Raw genomic sequence first — 22,120 nt, 5'->3', positions numbered from 1 at the left:
GTGTGTATACATACCATATGCAAATATCTATGCATTGTACTCATATGAATGCATTCAGTTTGAAAGAAACTGACCAAAACTCAGTTTTCTATGTCCAGAGACAACTTTTTGTTATTTGGATAATTTCTAATCAACCCTTTGCAAACTATCAAATTTTTGTCTCGACAACTTTACCACTATAATGTTCTCCCTCTCTCTCATTACAAGAATTTATTTGCAGTGCATCAACACCTTACTTTCATTCTAGTCAAAGGTATTTCTAGATTTCTTAACTTAAAATATTTTTCTTAGAAAAATAAACTACATTAAATAAATTTAAGCATAAAAAAGCAATAACACACTGCAACTTGAAGTAGGCTACTGCAAATAATAAATGTTTCTTAAGCCTGTAATCAAGACTTGCAAGAAACTATTTTTTATTAGAATCCAAGGACCCGGTAATGTGACTTGGGCAAGTTTTCAGCAATGGTTAATGAATAAAGAAACCATAACAACACATAGCTCAAAGGAACAGCATGGATCTGTGCCATGAAATCAACAACCACCTTTAAGACTGGAGCAGCAAAACGGTATAAGATACAGTAAGTATGAGGTAGCCTTTTGCAATAAACATAATTACAATATTATTTACTGTCCTTTTATGAGAATAAATGAAAAAAAGGACAAATGATCAAAGTACGATGAATAGCAATACAATTTCAGTTATGTTCATATGAAATAAAGTAATATCTGATTATCAGGAAATGAGGTCTATGTAAATCTCAGAGGTAGTTACTAATATCAGTATGTAATACTTGTACAAAAGTACTAGAGCTATCTCAGTTGTTTACAGTTAGCAGGTCTACAGTCTTTTAAAAGAAAAAATACATGGTCTATTCCCTGAGCAAAGTTCTTTGTCCTGAGTATGTTATGTAACAGTGATACTATTCTAATATAAAAAATAAAAACCATGCTCTTTAACTCCAGTATTTTTGTTGTGTGCTCTTCGTTGTTATGTCTGGCGCTAGTGTGGTGAACAAGCATGCACCATAAAATACTGCATGGTTTAATGTTGCATTTTAAAAACAGATCTCTGCTCTGATCTTCTAAAATATGTAAACAGGGAATGTCCAAGCTTTGTATCTATATCTTCCACTTAAATAAAGCCAAGGAAACTTTGGTTTAGAATTTCAAAGCGACTTTAAACTAGTATCTATATCTCTCACTAAACCAGTTTATTGTACCTACAAGCACATTAAGTAATGCCACTTTGATTTGTCCTTATAATTTAAATAAGATTACTTTCCTCACATTACGTGAGAACGTACTTCTTTACACACTATCACATTCAATATCGTCAAAGGAAGTGTTGCATTATAGCATACTGATAGTATTGGTATAACCCAACTGAGCCTCTTTCACAAACACTTAAATGGAATTCAAGCTATTTATACATTATTTGTACCCACTGAGGCAGTCATCTATCCTATTATACATAATAACAGCAGCATTTGAATCTCCAACTACAAAATTAAAAGAAATAAAACATTATTCATCATGTAACTGTAACCTGCAGTCTAATGTTGTCAGGTTATTAAAATGTAGGCATCACCTGATGGGCCTTTATTAGATAACCATACCACTAAGGTTTGTAATCTGAAGACATGGTGATCACATTAAAAACATGTACATCTCCACAGCTCTGGGTGGTCATTTTGAAAGGAGGTGTGCAGTCATGTCTGCATTTACCTCTAAATACAATGATGCACTTTTTTATGAGTAAATGCATTTTTTAAAATGGCTGGCCAAGTCACTGCTTGAAATTCTGTCCAGATAAAAGTCAGGTTACTGATGACTCTTTCACCAAAGACTGTTCCACTGAACCTAATCATCTAAAACAGTATTTCAATGCAAAATAAATCCTAAAAACAAAGGTGTTTCTGTGGGGAGAGAACACCTGCACTCACCTTTAAATAAAAAAAGTAATTCTGAAGTTACTATACCTCATAGGCACCTATCTCGAATGAAAGTTTTCAGAGAAATGGACAAACAAACAATACTTGTTTCATCCAACTAGGTGCCTGTAAAAATCCACACGGGTTCATGCAACTCTATATTTACTGCAAATTAATGGCAAAAATTCTGCACAATTCAAAAAACATATATATGCAGTTAATGAATACTCAGCAACTAAGTTTAAAAAAGTGACCGTGAAGTTCTAGTTTACATTTCTCCAGTTTTAAACTTAACATACGTTTAGTGGATAACAAGACATCTAAGGAAACCCAATTAAGGTCATCCAGACTATAGCTAACACTAACTACATGTGATGCCAAAGGTAATGATTAGTTATAAAACAGAAGAGATAGTCACCCGTGGTCTGTGGCAGAATCCATCCATACTCTCCATTCTGGAGCACAGGAAGTGAAAAACTCAGTACCACCCTCCTGGAAAGGGGTATTCTGTGACATCATTGCTCAAGTAGTACTTGAGAAGATTCAACAAGAGCAAAATCTATTTTTTTTACCACTTTCACAAGTCAAAGCTTTTCACAACTAAACAATTACTGATAATTACACAAGTTTATAAATCTTCCCCAAAAAATTATCACAAACCCTCAACGTAAAAGAATGGAAAATATGAGTATACTTAGGATATACAGTGCGGCCAAATGAAAAGCGTATTTAACCTAATTAAAATGTGGAATGGGGCTGCAACAAAACACAGCAGCACACTGCTGCCAAACAGCATATCCTTTTCTTTTGAATACGGAAGTAAATCATAATCCAGTATTAGAGCATTTTGCTTTACTTAACGCTGGTACCAGCTGTGTTCAATTTAAAACCGCTTCCAACATGCATTACTTTTAAGAAGGATTCCAAGACAGAAGGGAGCAGAGAACTACGGTTAGCTAAACAGTGGAACAAAAAGGTTCAGTACTGCAGAGATGTACATCCTATTTTCCAATTATATGCAAAGTTTGTGCACACTTTACATACCTTAGTATTCGGTTCAGAAAATACTGGCTCAAAAAAAATGCCATGGGCTATGCCCAAAGCAGCACAGCCAACTCATTGTCTGATCCTTGTCAGAAGAGTCTCTCACAGTATGTGGCATATTTAAGCAATAATAACATGTTCCAAGGGAACAAACAAAAGCATGGAAATCTGTAAAGTGAAAAGTGGTAGGAAACAGAGGACAGCAGTCAACTAAAACTTAAAAGCAGACTACTGGACCCGATTAATGAGAACATTGGCAACCTCAGATGTTAAGTACTGTTAAAGCTATATTATTTGAAAGAAGCATGCCAATGCATGGCTCCACATCATTACCTGACTAACCACTAGGGTATACCAAAACTCAGAAGAATGGAAGGGTTCACCAGTCACAACTGAGTGTTGAGCCAAACTCCCTCAAACTTGAGGGATAAAATTTAAAGCAAACTGCATTTTGCTGCTGCAAAGCACCAGACTGATTGGTCCAAATCAGAATGTTAAATAAGGCTAATAAATAATTTTAATGTTGCAGCTCTTTATAGTCCAAAGGTTTTAACATGTTTGAGTAGACAAAGCCACCCTGTTTAGACTGCTAAGTGTATTCTATAACAGTAATTACAAAGGCAGAGCTATGGTAGTGGAGACTGCTGCTGGTCAATCGAACACACAGAAAACACCTAAAAGAGAATAAAAAGGTTCTCATCTTATCCACAAGTTTACAATTATGACACAGCCATCAGACAGCACTTGAGACACAGGCGCACACAGTTAATGTTCATTATTCAGGAACACTTCCATCAATAAAAGCTCATGGCAGTGGTATGTATGTTCAAAGAAAGATACTGCCAAGGGGAGGGAGGTCACAACACAGCTGTTGTGTTTGCATCAGTTAAAAAGTCTCCCCCAACCTACAGGGTTATTTATAAGACCTTCCTTGGCATCTTCAGACTGGCAGCTTCCACACAAGAAGATCCTTTGGTTCCTGGAATGGTATCTCACATGATCGTCATATAAAAATAAGATAAAGTGGTACGGGGAATAATCCAACGGAAATGTAATTAAAACATAATATTGCTTCATAATTCCACAACACACATAGTAAATGTATCTAAATGTACATCTGCATGTGTATGTATGTATACAAATGTTTGTGTACGTGTGTGCCCATATCACACACGCATACTAACACATATATATATATGCATTATACACACAACTACCTCAACACACGTACACACACATATATACATTATATCCAGGAACATAAAATATTTTGAACTGAGGTTTTTCAGAGAAAGTAAATTTATAATCAAGTATATGCTAAAACGTACTTAGATAGTAGTGATTTGTCATAAGTTCACAGCTTGTCTTAACAGTAGTCAATACCATACGAGTCGCTGCAAGTGGAAAACATCCCCTATGTACTTCTTTGAGGCATGAGGTAGATATCCAAAGACAGTAAAGCTTGAAATGTATAGACAAAGCTTTAAGTCTTTTTCCTTTTTTGAACAGATGGTCCCTTTCTGTTTGGTTCTTCGGAGGATGCAGGAAACTTACTTGAAGATTCTTGTAGGGACCTGCCCGAACGTTCTGAGGTTTCTGGTTTGCCCTCCTGAGGATATGACAGTGGTGGTGGTGGATAGTACACTGTTCCTTCTCTCAGAGAAGTAGAAGGTTGTGGTTCTGCCTCATATCTTCCTTGAGAACCTGAGGGCTGCTGTGAAACAGTTTTGTGGGGGCAGGTGGCCACCATGTGCATGATGCTTTGACAGTAATGGCACTTCTTTGGCTGAGGAGGTAGATTACATTCCTTGGCATGATGATCAAGGCCACCGCAGTTATAGCATCTATAATTCAAACAGAGAAAAATAAATTAAAGAAAAAGTATACATAATGCATCCACAAAAATTTTAGGAAAAGAATATTCAGTTTTTGGAACCCCCCCACAAACCTTGGCAGCAAAATGGCTCAATGTTTAAAGAGTTATGCTTCTCACTTCTAGAGTCTGGAGTTCAAATACGACCAAGTTGCTGTCTGTATGGAGTCTGCATATTCCCCCCATGTCTATGTGGGTTTTTCTACAGGTAGTCTGGTTTCCTTCTCCCTAAAAGACATGCCGTTTGATTGGATACTCTACCCTGTCCATATACATTTCATTAACCCTTACCATTGTGGCACAAGTCATGGCATAAAAGGGTCAGAGGAGCAGTTTACTTACCCATTTAGATATAAAAATGAATACCTCCTGTGAAGGATAAAAACAGGAGATGGATACAGAACAATAAGATTCAGGAGGGCACTGAAGGTGGTGACTCAGCCCCAAAGCCAAAAATTACAAATCAAAGCAAATAAATTGCAGGGGTTGGTGAATTTCACTAACTCACAAAAAGAAGATTAATGGAACTTGTACATATCACAGCTAAAAAATCAGCAAGCACCACAGCAGGCGGCAGCACATTTTTACCAGTTTTACTGTCAATTCGCTTCTGAGACAAGTGTGAAAATAAAATACAAACTACTACTTCTGTAAATGCAGTTGAACAGTTAATTTTTTTCATTGCAATGGTACTGTCTATGACCCAGATCACATTAACTACAACTATTAGTTCCTTCTGGGGTATTTATTACCCTTCAGTGTACCAGATATCCACCCTAGAAACTCGACATTTTTTTTTACCAAAATGTCCACTTGATGCAGACAAAGGCACAGAAAATGCCTAAAATTGACAAATTATGAGGATGCTTTGCACAATTTCAATTACAGAAAAGTTGTTTACGCTTTACATATATTACTTGCAATATAACTTAGGACTTGTTAAAGGTGGATGCAGTCTATAAACAAGGTGACCATTTTGTTACACGACCTAAACCGGGACACTTAAGCTGCAGCCTATTTATAGTCCTACAGCCCTACACTAATCCCTGCGCCATACATGTGGAACATGCCTTGCAACACTAAATTCAAAGATTCTGGGGGACATCTTTACAAAAATAGGGACAGATTTTAAAAAAGAAGTTATGTACTACTCACCATAACATTCGATGTTTCTAGTCCATCTCGCCTTCATTCTTACATATGGGTTCGGAGCTGATCCTCAGCTCCGAATCGGCCTATTACAAAGCTCAAAGTCTCTTAGTTGGCTCGTGGCTAGGTAGGTATCCCATAGTGCACTAGTACAATCCCCAGATCTTGTTAGCTGCTAAACTAAACTATAGAAAGGCAGAACTAAGGTTATCTAGAAAGAACAACAATAACGAAAGGTCTCCACCCTATCAAGCTAAGACTATCCTGTCTCCAGATCCTTCCAGGATGGGGTTAGGTGGGTGGGTTCTTAAGAATGAAGGGTGAGATGGACTACAAACATGGAACGTTATGGTGAGTACATAACTGCTTTATGTTCTGTAGTCCTATCTCGCCTTCATTCTTACATACGGGACAGCGTCCCTAGCACCTATTCTTGGGTGGCTCACAGGAAAATACTCCCGAGTACCGTGGAACCAAAGGAGGCTCTACCCCTTGAGGTCAGATCCAATTTGTAAATACTGTCAACTGGGACTCTGGCTTGGAAGGCAGCAGATGTAGACTGGGATCGTGCAGAATGAGCCTTAATCTTGAACGCTAGAGTTTTTCCATTGGAGAAGTAAATGAAGAAAATGTAGTGCAAAATCCAATTAGATAGGGTCACTTTAGAGACTGGCAGACCCATTCTAGATTCAGAAAAGAATACGAACAATTGGTCTGACTTTGAGTTACTTAGTCCTGTGAAGGTAGAACCGTAACTACCTGTGAACGTCCAGTTGATGAAATTTGTATTCTGCAGTGTTAGAATGATTAGGAAAAAACACAGGTAATTCTATGGTTTGGTTCAAATTAGTGTGAGAACAAACTTTAGGGATAAAGGATTTGTATGAAGGGAAAAACTGTCTTTGTGGAAAATCAAATGAGGCGGCTTAACAGACAGTGCTTGTAACTCTGATACTTGTCTAGCTGATGTGATGGCTACTAGAAACCAGGTCTTCCAGGACAGAAACTTTAATAGGCACGAATGTGTGGGTTCAAAGGGCGGGGAAGTTAGTTTGTACAGAACAAAGCTTAGATCCCAGGGAGATACCAGTTCCTGAAAGGGAGGTCTCAGCAAAGTAGCGCCTTTAAGGAAGGTTTAACACAATCTGTGGGACATCAGGTTAGATTCATGTTGTCCCAAATGAAAATTAGATATCGCTGCCAATTGGGCCCTGACTGTGTCAGCAGCAGATCCCTGATGGAAAAGTTCAGGCAAAAATTCTAAAACCATATGGATGGATGCTGTTTACGGATCTACATTCCTTTCTTTAGCCCAGACAGAAAACCTTCTCTATTTGCTAGTGTATAATTTCCTAGCGGAAGGTTTATGCGAATACATAAGGATGTGGGTCACAGCAGGTAAAAAATCATGAAGCCTGACTAGGGATGGAAGTGGAGAAGCCACACTGTTAAGTTGAGGTTGTGGAGGCAGGGGTGGAGGGAGCCTGATGTGTGTTAAGAGATCTGGGCACTGGGTCCAGAGTCCATGGATTGTCCAGTAGATGAGTCCCATGAAAGGGGAACCAAATCTGACGAGGCCAGTAAGGAGTGAGGAGAATCATTTAGCTTCCCAATAACTTTGCTTTCTGAATCACTTTGGATACGAGAGGAAAGGGAGGGAAAGCATAAAGGAGTCCCAGGGGCCACATGTGAACAAGTTTCTCTCTCAGTGACTCTCCCGGAGTGGGGATAAGGGAAAAGTAGCTGCTGCATTTGGAGTTGATCGGACTGACACAAATAGATCGCAGCAAGGCTGTCCCCATTTGTGGAAGATCTGTTCTGCTATTTCCTGATTCAGAGACCACTCATGAGGCATCAAGATTGCCCTGCTGAGCTTGTCAGCTATCACATTGGTTGTCCCCAGGATATGCGTTGCCACTTGAAAGCGTTGGGAAGAAATTGCCCACTTCCAGACACGAAGGGTCTCTCGACAAAGGGGGTAAGATCTGGTTCCTCCTTGCTTGTTGAGATACCATACCACTGACATGTCTGATTGGATTGCTATTGTCCCTAGAGGAAGAAAGTTGTGAAGTGCTTGCAACACTAGAAGTACCGCTCTCATCTCTAGAACATTGATATGCAGGTGAGCCTCGTGATCTTGCTATGTGCCTTGGACAGTCCTGCCTAGATAATGCCCTCCCCCACCCTATCTATGAAGCATCCGTGGTCACAGTAGCAATGGGTTGGCGAGGAAGGAATGGAGTGCCTACTGTCAGCTGGTCAGGTTGACTCCACCAATGACGTTCCTTTTTGCAAGACTCTGTTATGATGATATGGTGAGATAGAGGCAGTTGTTGAAAAGACCACTGGGAAGATTGAAGCCATTGGAGAATTTGCATATGTAATCTGGCTAGAGGGTCTAATTTTATGGTGGAGGCCATGGTCCCCAAGAGTTTCAGCACTGTCTTTGCCTTGACTTTCTATAGAGGAAGTAAACTGAGAATCTGTCTGAGGTTTTGAATTCTTTCTGAAGGTAGACGAGCTAACTTGGTGACTGTGTCTATTTCTGCACCTATAAAAGTCACAAATTGAGAGGGTGAGAAGGCAGAATTTTCCCAATTTATTGTAATCCCCAGCTGGGAACAAAGCTGGATGGTGAAATCTCTGGTTTGCAGGAGTAGATGCCTGGTGGTGGCAGTCAGGAGCCGGTCATCCAGGTACGGAAACACTTGGAATCCTTGACGTCTCAGGTGAGCTGTCACTACTGCCATATATTTGGTGAACACCCTGGGGGCTGTGGTGAGACCAAAGGGCAGAGCACAAAACTGGTAGTGACTGGCTCCCAGCTGGAAGCGTAAGTGACTCCTCGATGCTCTGTCCATTTTTATATGGTAGTACGCATCTTGGAGGTCTATGGAGCACATCCAATTCTCTTTTCCCTAACAGAGGGAGTACAGACTGCAATGTCACCATCCGGAACTTGGCCTTCTTTCCCGATTTGTTTAGTTTGCCGAGGTCCAAGATGGGCCTCCAGTCCCCTGTACGTTTTGGCACTAAAAAGAATCTGGAGTAAGTTCTGAATCCTATCTGGTCTGTGGGGACGGTTTGGATGACTCTATTTGAATGCAACTTTTGCACTTCTACAGTCGCTTGATCCCTGTGATTGGGAACATTCGGGATCTTCTTGGGAGTGTGGGTTGGAAGAGAAAAGGGTATGGAGTAACTTCTGGCTATTATTCTTTGTACCCATTTGTCTTGGGTGATGTTTAGCCAGGCTTCTGGATAAAAAGATAGGCGACCCCCGACTGGGTCTAGAGAAGTGCAGCCAGGCACCACATCAGGAGCGCTAATAGGGATGGCCTCGAAACAAATCATGGCCACCCTGGTTTTACGGACCACCCTGCCTCTAGGGCGTCTACCATTAGCTCCTCCTCCTCTGCCTCTGAAGGAGTCGTCACCCTGTGCATCCGGGAAAAATCTCTGGGACTTCTTGAACCACATCTTACCACCTCTCTGACCTTTGGGATATGGTCTAGAGGGGATGGTAAAACGTACTCTCACGGCAGAGAGAGTTTTCCCTTCTTGTTCGCACCTGTAAGTGTATCTTTTACCTTAGATCCAAACAATGAAGAACCGTCAAAGGGGGAGTTGGTAAAGGTAGACTTGAAAGGCTTCACAAAATTACATAAGCGCATCCTGGAGTGTCTCCCTACGGGGAACCCCTGAACCCGCTGCCCTGCTCGCTCCATCAGCTGCATAGGAGATCAGCCTCATGGAGGAGTTCACGATGGAGTTTAAGGTGGACAACTGAGCAGATACCTTCTCAGGGACTCCTTCAGTAGATGTACATTGAAGAGTATCTCCTAACTCTTTGAAGAGATCTCTCTTAAGCCTAGTAAAATGTGTGTGATAGTTCATCGATCTGAGAGTACAAGCCACTGAAGAAAAGATACGCTTCCCGTATTTATCCATCGTTCAGGTGGACAGATGAAATCTCCGCTAGCTCCTTCTTAGTGGCCGCCGCCACCACCATGGCATCTAAAGGCACGCCCTTGGACAAAAAATCTTTCTTTTTTGGGGCAGAAAGAAATTTATTGGGTCTTCTGGGAACTGGCTCCACAGCATCAGGAGTCTTCCACACCTTCCGACTAACCAGGTCTAAGAGTTCATCGAAAGGTGGAGACACCCAAGAGGCTGAAGGTTGAGACCCGAAAGCCTTCAGGTACACCGACTCCGCATCAGAAGGGGTGACAGTGGGCCAGCCGCCTCTCTGCTTTAGGATCTCTAAGATGTCTACAAAGGAGACATCAGAGGACGACGTGGGGGACCCTTCTGACTCCTCGAGGTCAGTGTCTGAAGTGATGGATTCATCTGGGGAGTCTACATGCTTCCTCTTTCATGTCGTCTTCCTAGGGGCTCTTCAGAAGGGTACTCTGGGGAGGTCTCAGAAGACTGGGGGGCTACCCAAAAGGGGGGTCCTGAGGCTGCGGGTCTCTGCTGCTGAGAGAGAGAGAGAGTAGGTGCTGAGACAGAGGTCGGTGCTTGAGGGGGAAGAGTGTCGGTACCCTTGCGTGGAGCTGAGCGAAACAGCACACTCCTCATCATCTCAAAAGCAGATCTCTCCAGCTCCGAAGATGGCCCCAGCTCCAAGGAAACTTGACCTTCTCTTTTTCAGATGAATGTGACTTAGATGAGGAAGAAGAATTCGCTAAGTCTTCCTTGAAGGAAGGCTTGAAACCACCTTTCAAAATTAACTTGTTCTTCTGCTCCTGAAGAACTCTGGAGCTAAAGGAATGGCAGAATAAACACGTTTCCTGCAAATGACTGGCTCCGAGACAATATACACAATTACTATGGCAATCCGTAATTGACATCTTCTGGGATCACTTTATGCATTTTTTTGAAACCCAAAGGTTTGCGGTCTTTGGACTCTTTAGACATGTTTTAACAGCTATATAAAGAAGGGAAAAAAAACAAGGTCCTCTAACTTAAAAGGCCTAGCCCTAACAGGTACACAACGAGGACTAGGTCCTCTAATTTAAACGGGCCTAGCCCTGTGGAAAATATGAAAAACAGCAGAGGACTAGTTCCTCTAACTTAAACGGACCTAGCTGGATAGGCTAAGTCATAGAAAGACGAGAAACTTCAGTAGCAGGCACAGTATAGAACAAAACACTGCATGCAAGCTTTAAATTTCTAAAAATTAGAAAACAAAGGCCCTAATATAAATGCAGACCTACAGAGAATTAACCTGCATCAAAAACTAGCAAAAGACACTGCGCGTTTTATATATATATATATATATATATAGCGAGAAAACAAGGTCCTAATAAAACGCGGACCTATGAAATATCAACGTTAATAAAAACTAGCACACAGGCTACCCAACGGAGAACAACAAGGGCCAACGGCCAACAAGCTCTCCACAAACTAAAGGGCAAAAAAAAACACTTCTAAACATGATCTAATATTAAGATAACTAGCTATAGAAAGAGTAAAGTGATAATAAAGACAAAAAGTTTGAACTTAGCCACAGCCAAGCAAGAAGCACTTGTGAACTCGTAGACGTGGCAAACGAGATCTGGGGATTATACTAATGCACTATGGGATACCTACCTAGCCACGAGCCAACTAAGAGACTTTGAGCTTTGTAATAGGTCGAGTCGGAGCAGAGGATCGGCTCCGAACCCATATGTAAGAATGAAGGCAAGATAGGACTACAGAACTTTATTCCTTTTCTAACCTTAGAACATTGGTAGAATAACAGGATTGTGTGTTAGCATGCATTTTCTGAAGGATATGAAGCCTACAACTCAAAAGTATGACATTATTTAGTTGGTTCAGTCCTCAGTGATTTACCAGAAAACCATAATTTTTATGAGGATCAGATGCAGACCAAAAATATGAGGCAAAAATCTGGACATTCTGAACAGTTGAGAGGCATGCTATGCACCAAGGGAATTGACTACATGGGTAATTAGCTGATAAAATCATTTTCTTCTCTGTTCATTACCAGTGTGTCTGTTGCACAGAACACATTCCATGGAATCCACACGGTGTGATTTAAGGTGGGGAAGGGTCACAGAGCAGTAAATGATGGGGGGAGCAAAGGACCAAAAATAGGGACACCTTTTAAATACTGCTTTTACAGACTTAGAAAGTTGATAGAATAACAGGTTTTACATTGGCACACATTTTCTGAAAGGTATTAAGTCTGAAACTCAAATGTCTGTCAATATTTTCCGACTTAAACACTCTGATTTGCCAACTATTTGCTAGAAAACCATAATTTTATGAGAAATGGACCAAAAATATGAAGCAAAAATCTGGACATTCTGCAAAAATCTGTACAGTTAAGACTATACCTTCTCAAGTTCCCAGCACAAGAAATCTGGACAAAGCCAAAAATAATGGGGGGGGGGGGCAAAATTATGGATAAATTTCAAATATTGCTAATATAAACTTAGAAAGTTTCTAGAATAAAAGGTGTTGTGTTAACATGAATTACCTGAAGGATATGACGCTCAAACGTCTTAATTTAGTGACTTCAACCCTCAATGACTTACAAGGAAAATCACAAGTTTTATGAGGAACAAACTTAAAATATGAGTCAAATATATGGACATTCTGTGAAAATCTGAGAAGTATGGTTAAGAGGTATGATCAAGAGAGAGAGTAAGAGCGAGAGACTGTGTATGTGAGAGATCGGGACAGAGTGAGAGCAATCGTGAGTTAATGCATGTATGAATGAGGAAATGAGTGTGTGAGAAATTGGGAGAGTGTGAGAGCGATGTGTGAGTGATTGCATGTATGAACGAGGGAGTGACTGTGTGTGTGAGAGATCGGGAGAATAAGAGCGATCGTGTGTGAGTGAATGCATGTATGAATGAGGAAGTGACTGTGTGTGTGTGTGTGTGTGTGTGTGTGTGTGTGTGTGTGTGTGTGTGTGAGAGAGTGAGAGCGATCAAGCAAGACTGTGTGTGAGAGAGAGAGAGTGAAGGGTGATAGTGAGTGTACAATCCCCTGGTAGCAATTAAGATGTTTGTGCATACTTCTCAACCTCTTAACAGCAAGAAATGTGGACAAGGCTGGAAATAATATATATGGATGTGTGTTGTGTGCGTGTCAGAGAGAGAGATGAGTGAGAGTGATCCCTGGCAGCAGCATCAAGAGGTTTGCAAACCTAACAGTCTGCAACACTTGTTTTACTTCAATTAAATTTGTTTTTTGGGGCAAGTAAACTTTTGCTAAAGTAATCCGCTCTGCCATCTAATAGACACATATTGAAACATACCTGCCCAGCTTATATTTTTCTTCTAGGGTGTAGAAGCTGGCCCTTTTGGGTGATTAGGTCTGACTGTATTGGAATTTTCCAGTGGTTTCTCTTTGATAGGTGGAAGAGGCGAGACAAATGTTAACTTTTTCGGACAAAGGTTAGTGGAAGAAAAAAAGGATCCTCAATGGGATACTTAGCTTTAGACGTTTTCAGCTGTAATTCAAACCCTGGTAGCGACAGACCGGCACACTTGTGAACTGCTTCTGCTATGGGCTCCACGGCAAGAAAGACTGATGTAATGGCATCGGATCCCTTCCTTTATAGCACTGACGACCTGATGTCAGACAGCAAGCGAAGACAGCTGATGCAGAACAACATGGACTCTGGTATTCGGGTCGGCTGAGGGCCACCACAGCAGGGATAACCCACAGGTGATGACTGCAACAGTGAAACACGAAGAACATCAATGTTGTCTTGAACAGAAGGGAGCCAGGAGCAGCAATTTTGAACTGTCCTTTTGTACTTTTAGAAGGACCCTTCGAATAAGTGACAATGGAGGGTAGGCATGTAGGAATCTCCTTGTCCACTAGAAACAGTAGGCATCTATTTTTCGAGACCTGAGGAAATGGGGTCCTGGTGCAGAACAGAGAGAGCTGGTGATGCTCTGAAGACGCAAACAGTTCTATCTGCGAAGTGCCCTATGGCATAGGATTACTTTGAAGACTCGTCTGTTCAGGGTCCATTCATGGGGATTCACAAGATCTGTGCTTAGACAGTCCACAAAGACATTCTCAATAGAGGGAATGTAGGCTGCTGTGAGGGTCACGTTCAACTGAGTGGCCAATTGCCAAGCCTCTTGGGCCACAATGCAAAAGGGGTACAACCTTGTGCCTCCTTGTTTATGTACCACATCATTGTGGTATTGCCCATGTATGCCAGAAGAATGCCTGGTTTCTAGAGGTGTAAGAAAACCTGCAGAGCCTGTAGGAAGGCCCTCATTTCTTTCAGGTTGATGTGTCCCTTCTGGAGTGAGAGAAGGCATTTATCCTGTACCTTGTGGGTTCCCCCCAGCCCTGTTTGAGGCACTGATGTGAATAATTTGGTTGTGAAGGGCTAGAATGAACAGAAAGCCCAGGCTGAGTGTGCCACCAGAGAAATTCCTTGTTAATGCAGGGCAGCAGAAGGATCAGGGTGTCCAAGGGATGAGAGTATTGGTCCTCCACTGATTTCAGGTACCACTGAATTTTACTCATATGTAGCCTGGCCAGTGGGATCAATGGGATGAATACAACCATTACCACCATGGCCCTGAAGATGTCACTTGCAGTGTAGTCACAGAGCAGAGGTTCTGGAAAAAAACTTGCCAGCCTTTGGACATTTTCCTGAAGAAAAGAGGTCTGCATTACTTTAGTGTTTAGCCAGCAATCCAAGACCACCAAGCCTAAGTGGGAAATGCACAAGATTTCTTGAAGTTGATGGTGAATCTTAGTTTGGTTAAAAGCCGAACAGTTAAAATGTAGGTGTTCAAGGGTGCCTATGGACAGGGCCTGAATCAACAGGTTATCCAGGTAGGGGAAAATTTGAATTCCTCGAGTGTGGCAGAAGATTACTAGGCACTTTGTGAAAACTCTTAGGACAGTGGAAAAACTAAAGTTTAAAGCAGTAAACTGAAAATGAGAAGACTGAGAACAGTTTGTTGAATCTCCTGCAGGATGGATAGATGGGGATGAGAAGACAGGCATCCTTGAGATCCAGGGACACCAGAAATGCCTGAGGCAGAATAAAAGGCAGGAAGGTGTGTAGAGAAAACATTGTAGGCGCTCTCAAGAAGGTGTTTAACATGGAGGGGTCTACGATGGGCCTCAATTACCCTTCCTTCCTTGGAACAACAAAAAAAAAATCCTTGAATAAAAACCTTTTCCTGTGAAAGATACTGGTACTACTATTGTGCCTTGTGCCAGTAAGTTCTGAATAATGGGACCAATCAAGGGAAGCTCGTTGGACAGAGGACTGGAAATCACTTTCATGGAGGTAACACTTTCTTAAGAGATGCCATAATCTCGCTAACAAGAAATGAAGTGAAAGGAAGAGTTTTTTTGATAGAGGGGTGACAGGGATGAAGAAAGGGGTTAGGGAAAGATGATAGTCGCACTGTTTTCCCCCAAAGGGAGGCCTCTCCGAAGCGCAGTCCCTCTGGTTTGTCTGGAAATTTTTTCTCGGTGCTTTTCTATAATTCTGAGCTGGCCTAGGGTTCCTCTTAATGAAGGAAGTCAGTTTGGACAGGCAGTTCCCATGTTATGTAGGAACAGTGGAGAGATGAATCTGCCTGCAGTCTTTCATGGTTTTGCATTGCTATTGTAGATATTTGAAAAGACTGGGCCAAACAAGAGGTCACTGCTCAAAGGTAAATCCAAGAGTTTGGATTTAAGTCTTTTGGATTGGGTTGACCATTGATCCCGTGGCATTAGCCCTGTATATAGCATCCACTGTATCAAAGCTGCATTTGATGCTATATCTGCCTGTAGCCTGTTAATGTTGCTTGGGACAGAAGGGACTGCATTTGCTGTTTAGAATCTACTGTCTGAGGTCTGACATAAAATTATACAGAGACTGCAGCACAGAAAGTAGGTGTTTGGTAATTAAAAGCCCTAAATGCTAAGGTGGCTGAGGTGTAAACTTTCTTACCCCACCTAACCATGGGCCTGCTATCCTTGTTTGAGGGGAGGGCATTAGCAGTATGAAGCAATTTTGAAGGCTTATCCAGGGAGAGGGAGACTGCTGCAGGGTCAACCATGGGATTTTTATACAGGTATTTAAGTTCATCAGGAACCTTGTAAAACCTGTCCGGTCTTTTAGGAGTAGGTGGTTGAGAATCAACTGTTACAGAAGAATAATGAAAAGCACCAAGATGAGCTTTGAGGATGAGGAAACTGGCAGGAGGAGTAGGAGTACCCATCTCCAGAAGGCTGTAGTATCACTTTTGTACTTCTGAGGCTTGCCTTGACTGCCACTCAAAGTGTCTCATCATATTACGAATGGTTTCTTCAAGGGAAGCCTCTTCCAAAGAATAGTCAGGTAAAAAGGGAGTCCCCTTTGTCTGAAGAGACTCGCTCAGGAGAGAGGAGTTGTAAAGAGTAATGCACAGAATGATCAGAGTCGAGGAAGAAGAACCCAAAGCTTTCTTTTGTGGTTTAGTTTGAGATAGCTGGGTTGCAAAAGGGGGAGGCTTCAGGCTACAACTGCTTTAAATAAACCCTGGGAGAAGTCCATCCATTATTTTTTCCCAGGAGGAGTAAGGGACATCAGATGCTTAGTTTTTTGTTTCGCCATTTTTGGAGTGATGTCCACCTGCAACTGTCTTGAAGGATCAGAGCCTTATCTCATTCCAATAATACCACCATGAACCTCCTCCTGTACAAGGATCCAAGAGATTCCATACGGGCCCTCCGAGATAAGATGTGGTTCATCTTAAGTATCTGCTGTCTGCAAGGCCTCAAGGGCCACACTGGTCTCCAACAGGGTCTGGGTAGCAGGTGCTTGAGAGGTAATCTGATGGAGCCACCTCAGCAGGTACATCTGACTCATAGAGACATTGAGGTCCTGAGAATCCACCATCTTTTGATTGGGCATTTCAATTGCTGGGTTTTAAGAAACGTATTGAGTGAGTAAAGTCAAGGTGCCACAATGGGGCATTTTATGCGACTATGATTAGCGAAGCTATCAGTACCAATGACCAAACATGGATCTGTCTAACAGGTGCATGACCTGCATTTCCGGCTTGTGGCAAGATAGTCTGAGGATCTTGTGCAAATATCTATCCTTTATAACCCCACGCACATGAGCTGATGGCATACGTCCTTGGAAAGGTAAAGCTTTGGCACCTCAACCAGACACCAGCAATGAAAACACATCTGTGATGAATGATGCAATAGTGATTTCAATTAGGACATGTACCTTTGATAACTGAGTAGATGGACATATCTTAGTGACCCTTTTTAGACACAAACAAGTGAACAGGACATTTTACCTGGTGTAAAACTGGTTCACTGTCTTATGGCCCACTGCTTGCTGGGTTAAACTCTGACTTTATTGTAGCTTTGAACAGGATAAAGCAAATAGCAGAGAATGAATGAAAACTCCAAGTGATCTAGACATTTAATCTCTGCAGTTTTTTTACAATATTCCCTTCCACTGAATGGGTGCATCAGTTACTACATGGAAAAACAATACTTAATCAAACCACTTGGAAATTCAAGTTTTGTACAATTAAGCATACTAATTAGAGGGGGTCAGGTAGGTCTGTATAACATAAAAAATGGTGTATGGCCAAAAGATATGGAGTTTGGATGGCAAACAAAAACTTAAAAAGAACCAAAACATTTTCTAATTTCACCAAGGCTTGTACAACTCAAACTCTGCATGTTTGAACAGTTCAACCTTGGTATCACTAAAAATGAACCACTCATGATGACGAACTATCATTCACAGACAAAGGTGTTGAGCCTCAACACCCCTACGCAGATGTAACTTTCCAAATAACACACACCCTGGAGGGAGGGCATTACTGCTTGCTGTGTACACATTTATCAAAGCTAGAGAAGTGCGAGAGGACAATCAGATACACTTTTACAGTGGACAAGTCAAGAGTCAAATATTCATGACAAACAGTATCACGTCTCAGGAAAAGTGGGAACCTAAAAAGGGTATAAACCCCTTACTGACTGCCTAAACAGAAAACCGGACTCACTTTTGATGGCAGATTTTCCAAGCAGACAGTCTTTGAGGAGACAACATAAGAGAGTAACCTGTGGAAGAAAGAAATTATGAGTTAGATATCACTGGAGCAACAATGTGAACAGGTTTAGGGCACACAGGTCTGAGTGAGAAAGCATTAATGAAGCCAAAATTAGATGACAATTAAGACAATGGAAATTTCTTTTTTAAGCAAAAAGAGTGCAATCAGAACAAGGATGCCTTGTTGATGCTGGCTTTCTAGATGAAACTCATTATCAGAAGTGTGGGATAAGCACAAATGAGTCTATATAGCTATGGGTAGGCAGAGACATCTCTTGCCTGACCACCTAGAGAAAGAATCAGGTAGAAGAATCCAGGGTAGTTGGTGTTGTTCAAGGAGATTAAAAAGGTCACGCAACAGGAAATCCCACTGGTGACACACTCCCCTGACAACTGACGGACTAAGTGATCCTTGATGGTGCCTAAGGAAGCAATGACAACCTGTTGGCAAATGAAATGATCTCCTCAGAAATGTGAGCTGCTGCTAAAAAAGCAGCCACAGTGATCACTCTGCCATACCGGCATGGCCTTTTTGCAAAGTTAAAAAACAGTAAGCCCCTCCAGGTTTGTTGATGTATCAAACCACTGCTATGCTGTCTGGAACCACACGGATGCATTAGGGAAGGGAGTTCTAAAAGGCTTGCAAGGATAGCACAACCATCTTCCGCTAGATACCACCAATGGGCCGGACATTCCTGAGGTAGCCATGTGCCTTGGGCTGTCTGAACATTACAAAGACCCACCCAAGCCAAGGATAGATGCACTGCTAAGTCATCTGAGGAACTTGAATCATAGAAGGGACTACTGCTTTAGAACTAGGAACAATCCAGTGAGCATACTACATGACAACATTATGTCCTTGGTGAGACTAAAAATGTAGAAAGGAACTGATATCTTGAGATCTCTGGAATAAAACAGCTGAACAAAGGGCTCTCAGGTGAAGAGTGGCTCAAAGGACCACACAGACTGATGCTACGATCAACCCTACACCTCTGAGACACATTTTTGCCATTGGGCTGTGGAAGAAAATAAAGAAAGACTGTCAGTCTCTGACACAATATCCTGTTTAGCAACAAAAAGGCTGGATAGATTCTGGTGTCATGGAACAGCTAATGAACATCAGAACCTGAAACGGGGAAGACATGACTTTGTGAGGTTAACAGCCACTACGAGGGAAAAGAAGAGGTTGACATGCTCCTCTTGCCATATGAGATATCTTTTTAGGACAGAGCAGCAACATACTTGCCCCATGAGTACAGAATTAGCAGTCACTGGCCCCCACCTGGTAGCAGGAAAAACGCATGGATTCGTTGGTGATCTTGATGAGTGGTGGAAGTGGCTTGGAAGTCCAAAGGCGACACTGTTACCTCAGGAGAGACAACTTAAGACGGTCTGTATTGTAATGATCTGTCAGGATTGTTTGAGGTTAAACCACATTTATGCTATTGAATTCTACGATATGTATGAGGTCCCTTGTTTTTTGGGTACTTAAAGGAACCAGGAATAATATCCTAGTCCTCCCCTCTCCTGGGCAGCTCTTTTTGCTAGACTATCACTTTCCTTAGTAAAATAATCTGACAAGGAAGGATTTCTCAACCAAACAAGAGAAGGTAAAGATGGCACCTGAAAAGAGAGTAAAAAGGGAACTGAAGTGTCTCTGGTTATATAATTTCCCTAACCAACATGTCCCAGGAGAATCATTATCCAGGAAAGTGCACTGAGTTAGAATTTCTTCCAAACTACTTTCACTGGGAGAGGGGCAAGAAATAAAGGCGGCTGAAGTTTGCCCTAAGTTGGAATGCAGTCTCCTAGAGGACACCAAGGGCACACGTTTTGGGGCCCATGGCATTGTCAGTCATAATTTGGGAGGATTGCTGACAGATCTGACCGGTTTCAATCGCATCTTTTACGTGCACATCAACTCTATGGCTGAACAGAAGCAGTACAATGAGGGAAGGGTCCAAAAGGTCACCTTGATGTCTTTAGTGAACTGGGGAGGATCCACCAAATGATCATGCAGGATCCTTCTGCAGCCATTTCCATGACATCACTGGACAAGTGGACAATAAGGTGGCTGAGACCAGATAGTTCTTTAATAGCATGCTACAATTTCTCTGTCATATGCTGTGGATACAGCAGGTGTATTAAGCAATTAAATGCTCACAATAATACAGTGGCAGACAAATGCACACTTCCAGAAGAATAAGTCCATGGCTGAGACCCCTTGTCTCAATGAAGAATAGCTATGTTTTGCAGAGTAGAGTCCTATTGCCGGTGTACTACTGAAATATTCACATCTGATATGGGGGATACCACCCAAAGTGAATACTCTTCTCAAAGGCTGAAAAATCTAATCTGCATTCTTGGGTAATGGAGTCACTGTATGTGGGTTTTCCCAGACTATTCTGTTGGCATCCTTGAAGACACCTACCAGAGGAAGGAATAACTCAGAAGAATTCAGGAGGGAAGTAAGCGGCCTCCTCCAACCTTCAATGGCGAGATGAAACACAGCCAGTAGGCCAGAATCCCTCCTTTTAGAACTCACTCAAAATGGGGGTGATCATGGAGGAACCAAGGAGACCTGGCACCCTTTACAATCATCCAAGTTTTTACAGTGCGCACATGTGTGTGTGTGTGCGTGTGTGTGTGTGTGGGGTGGTGTCAATGACTATCAACATGATGTGTTTTACACATGCATTCTTCAGATTTTTTTGAGAAGAGATTCTTTACATTCTAATGTCTGTACCAGGGTCTGTGCAACAAGGAAAAATTTCAAATGACGCACAGGAGGAGGTGGGTAGAAAAACAGCAGGCTATGAATGCCATCAAGTCAAAGGAGACTTTAGGGAAAACTGTAATAGGCACAAGATGCCCTAGGATACAATGCTCCAATGACAAAGTCACCAACTAATGGCACCAGAAAAGGGGGAAGGTGATGTCTGCACATCAAATGCCTGGAAAATAGATTCCATAAGACACAGCATCTAGTAAGCTGAGGTCAGTTTGGACAGTACAACATGGGCCTGTTTCAGGAAACTGTGTCCTACTAACATCAGTGGTGTCAATGTACTGCTAAGAGTTACGTTGTGGAAAACAAAAAAAAAAAAGTTCACATGGACTGCCTGACTGAACAGACATCCATGTAGTCAAAAATAATTGAATCTTGTAAGCATATGTAAAGATCAGTGTCAGAACTAGTACAAGCGACACAGATGCCTGATATAGCAGAGTTGAAGAAAGGGAAGCAACAAACAAGAGTTTTGGAGCTCCTGGGGTCTCCTAAGGGGACAGTGACAGACTGAGTATAAACTTCAATTCCTTCAATGACAGCTGCAAAAAATCATAATTAATGACTGGTAATCCAGGAAAGTGTTTTTAGGAAGAAAGTAATTGAGAGAGGTAAAGCTGACAACATTATGGAAAGGTTAGGAGTGAAAGGCAGCCTTAGAAGTTTATCTGCCAAGTGGTACTAATTACTGTGATGCAAGTCCTAAGGACTTCTGAAGGAGGACATCACCAGAAATGGATCTTTTCCATTATGAAGATTATGAGGATGGCTAGACAGAACACTGGACAGCACAGTTTTTGAAGGGCAGTTTCTGAACCTGCAATATCAAGAAGTTTGACCAATAGGATTTGTTATGTAGAATCACAGCTTCACACAAGCCTAATGCATTTGTGTATTGTTTAGGGTGTCAGTAAGGGTCACTGACATATTGCAAATAATTTTATTTTGAAAATCAATGAATCTCTTCTATATGTTTCAACCACAGATGCACAATAGTCAGTAAGAAATTCTGTACTGTTTATTTTTCTATTAGTTTTTCTTTGTTAATGGGCCAATAGCTGTGTGGACTTCACTTTCTAAATTAAATGCAAGTAATACTTACACAGAAGCTAAACGAAAAAGCATGAACTTTATACAAAGTAAAACAAAAGGACATCAGAATTACTAAGCAATATATCACCTCACAATACCCCAAAATGGAAAGTATCTAAGCCACACAAAATGAACAGCTTGTGTGGGTAAGGGGGATTGAAGGATCAAAACGTTTATAGGAAAGTATAAGA

General features: G+C 41.6%; 1 protein-coding gene across 2 annotated transcripts in view; it reads right to left on the bottom strand.

The window, feature by feature from the left end:
- Nucleotides 1-4,331: 4,331 nt before the first annotated feature.
- LIN28B (lin-28 homolog B) overlaps nucleotides 4,332-22,120 on the bottom strand; it is a 1,447,915-nt gene continuing 1,430,126 nt past the window's right edge. For both annotated transcript variants that reach the window (XM_044065885.1, XM_044065893.1), the window contains one exon: nucleotides 4,332-4,822. In XM_044065885.1, coding sequence (XP_043921820.1) covers nucleotides 4,462-4,822 — 361 coding nt within the window. In that variant the 3' untranslated portion in view covers nucleotides 4,332-4,461. The remainder of the gene's footprint in view (nucleotides 4,823-22,120) is intronic.

This window comes from Protopterus annectens, chromosome 1.part0, assembly GCF_019279795.1.
Source record: "Protopterus annectens isolate FY-2018-M chromosome 1.part0, PAN1.0, whole genome shotgun sequence".
Lineage (NCBI taxonomy): Eukaryota > Metazoa > Chordata > Ceratodontiformes > Protopteridae > Protopterus > Protopterus annectens.
The sequence above is the reverse complement of the archived record's forward strand: the minus strand, read 5'-3'. Positions and strand labels throughout refer to the sequence as shown.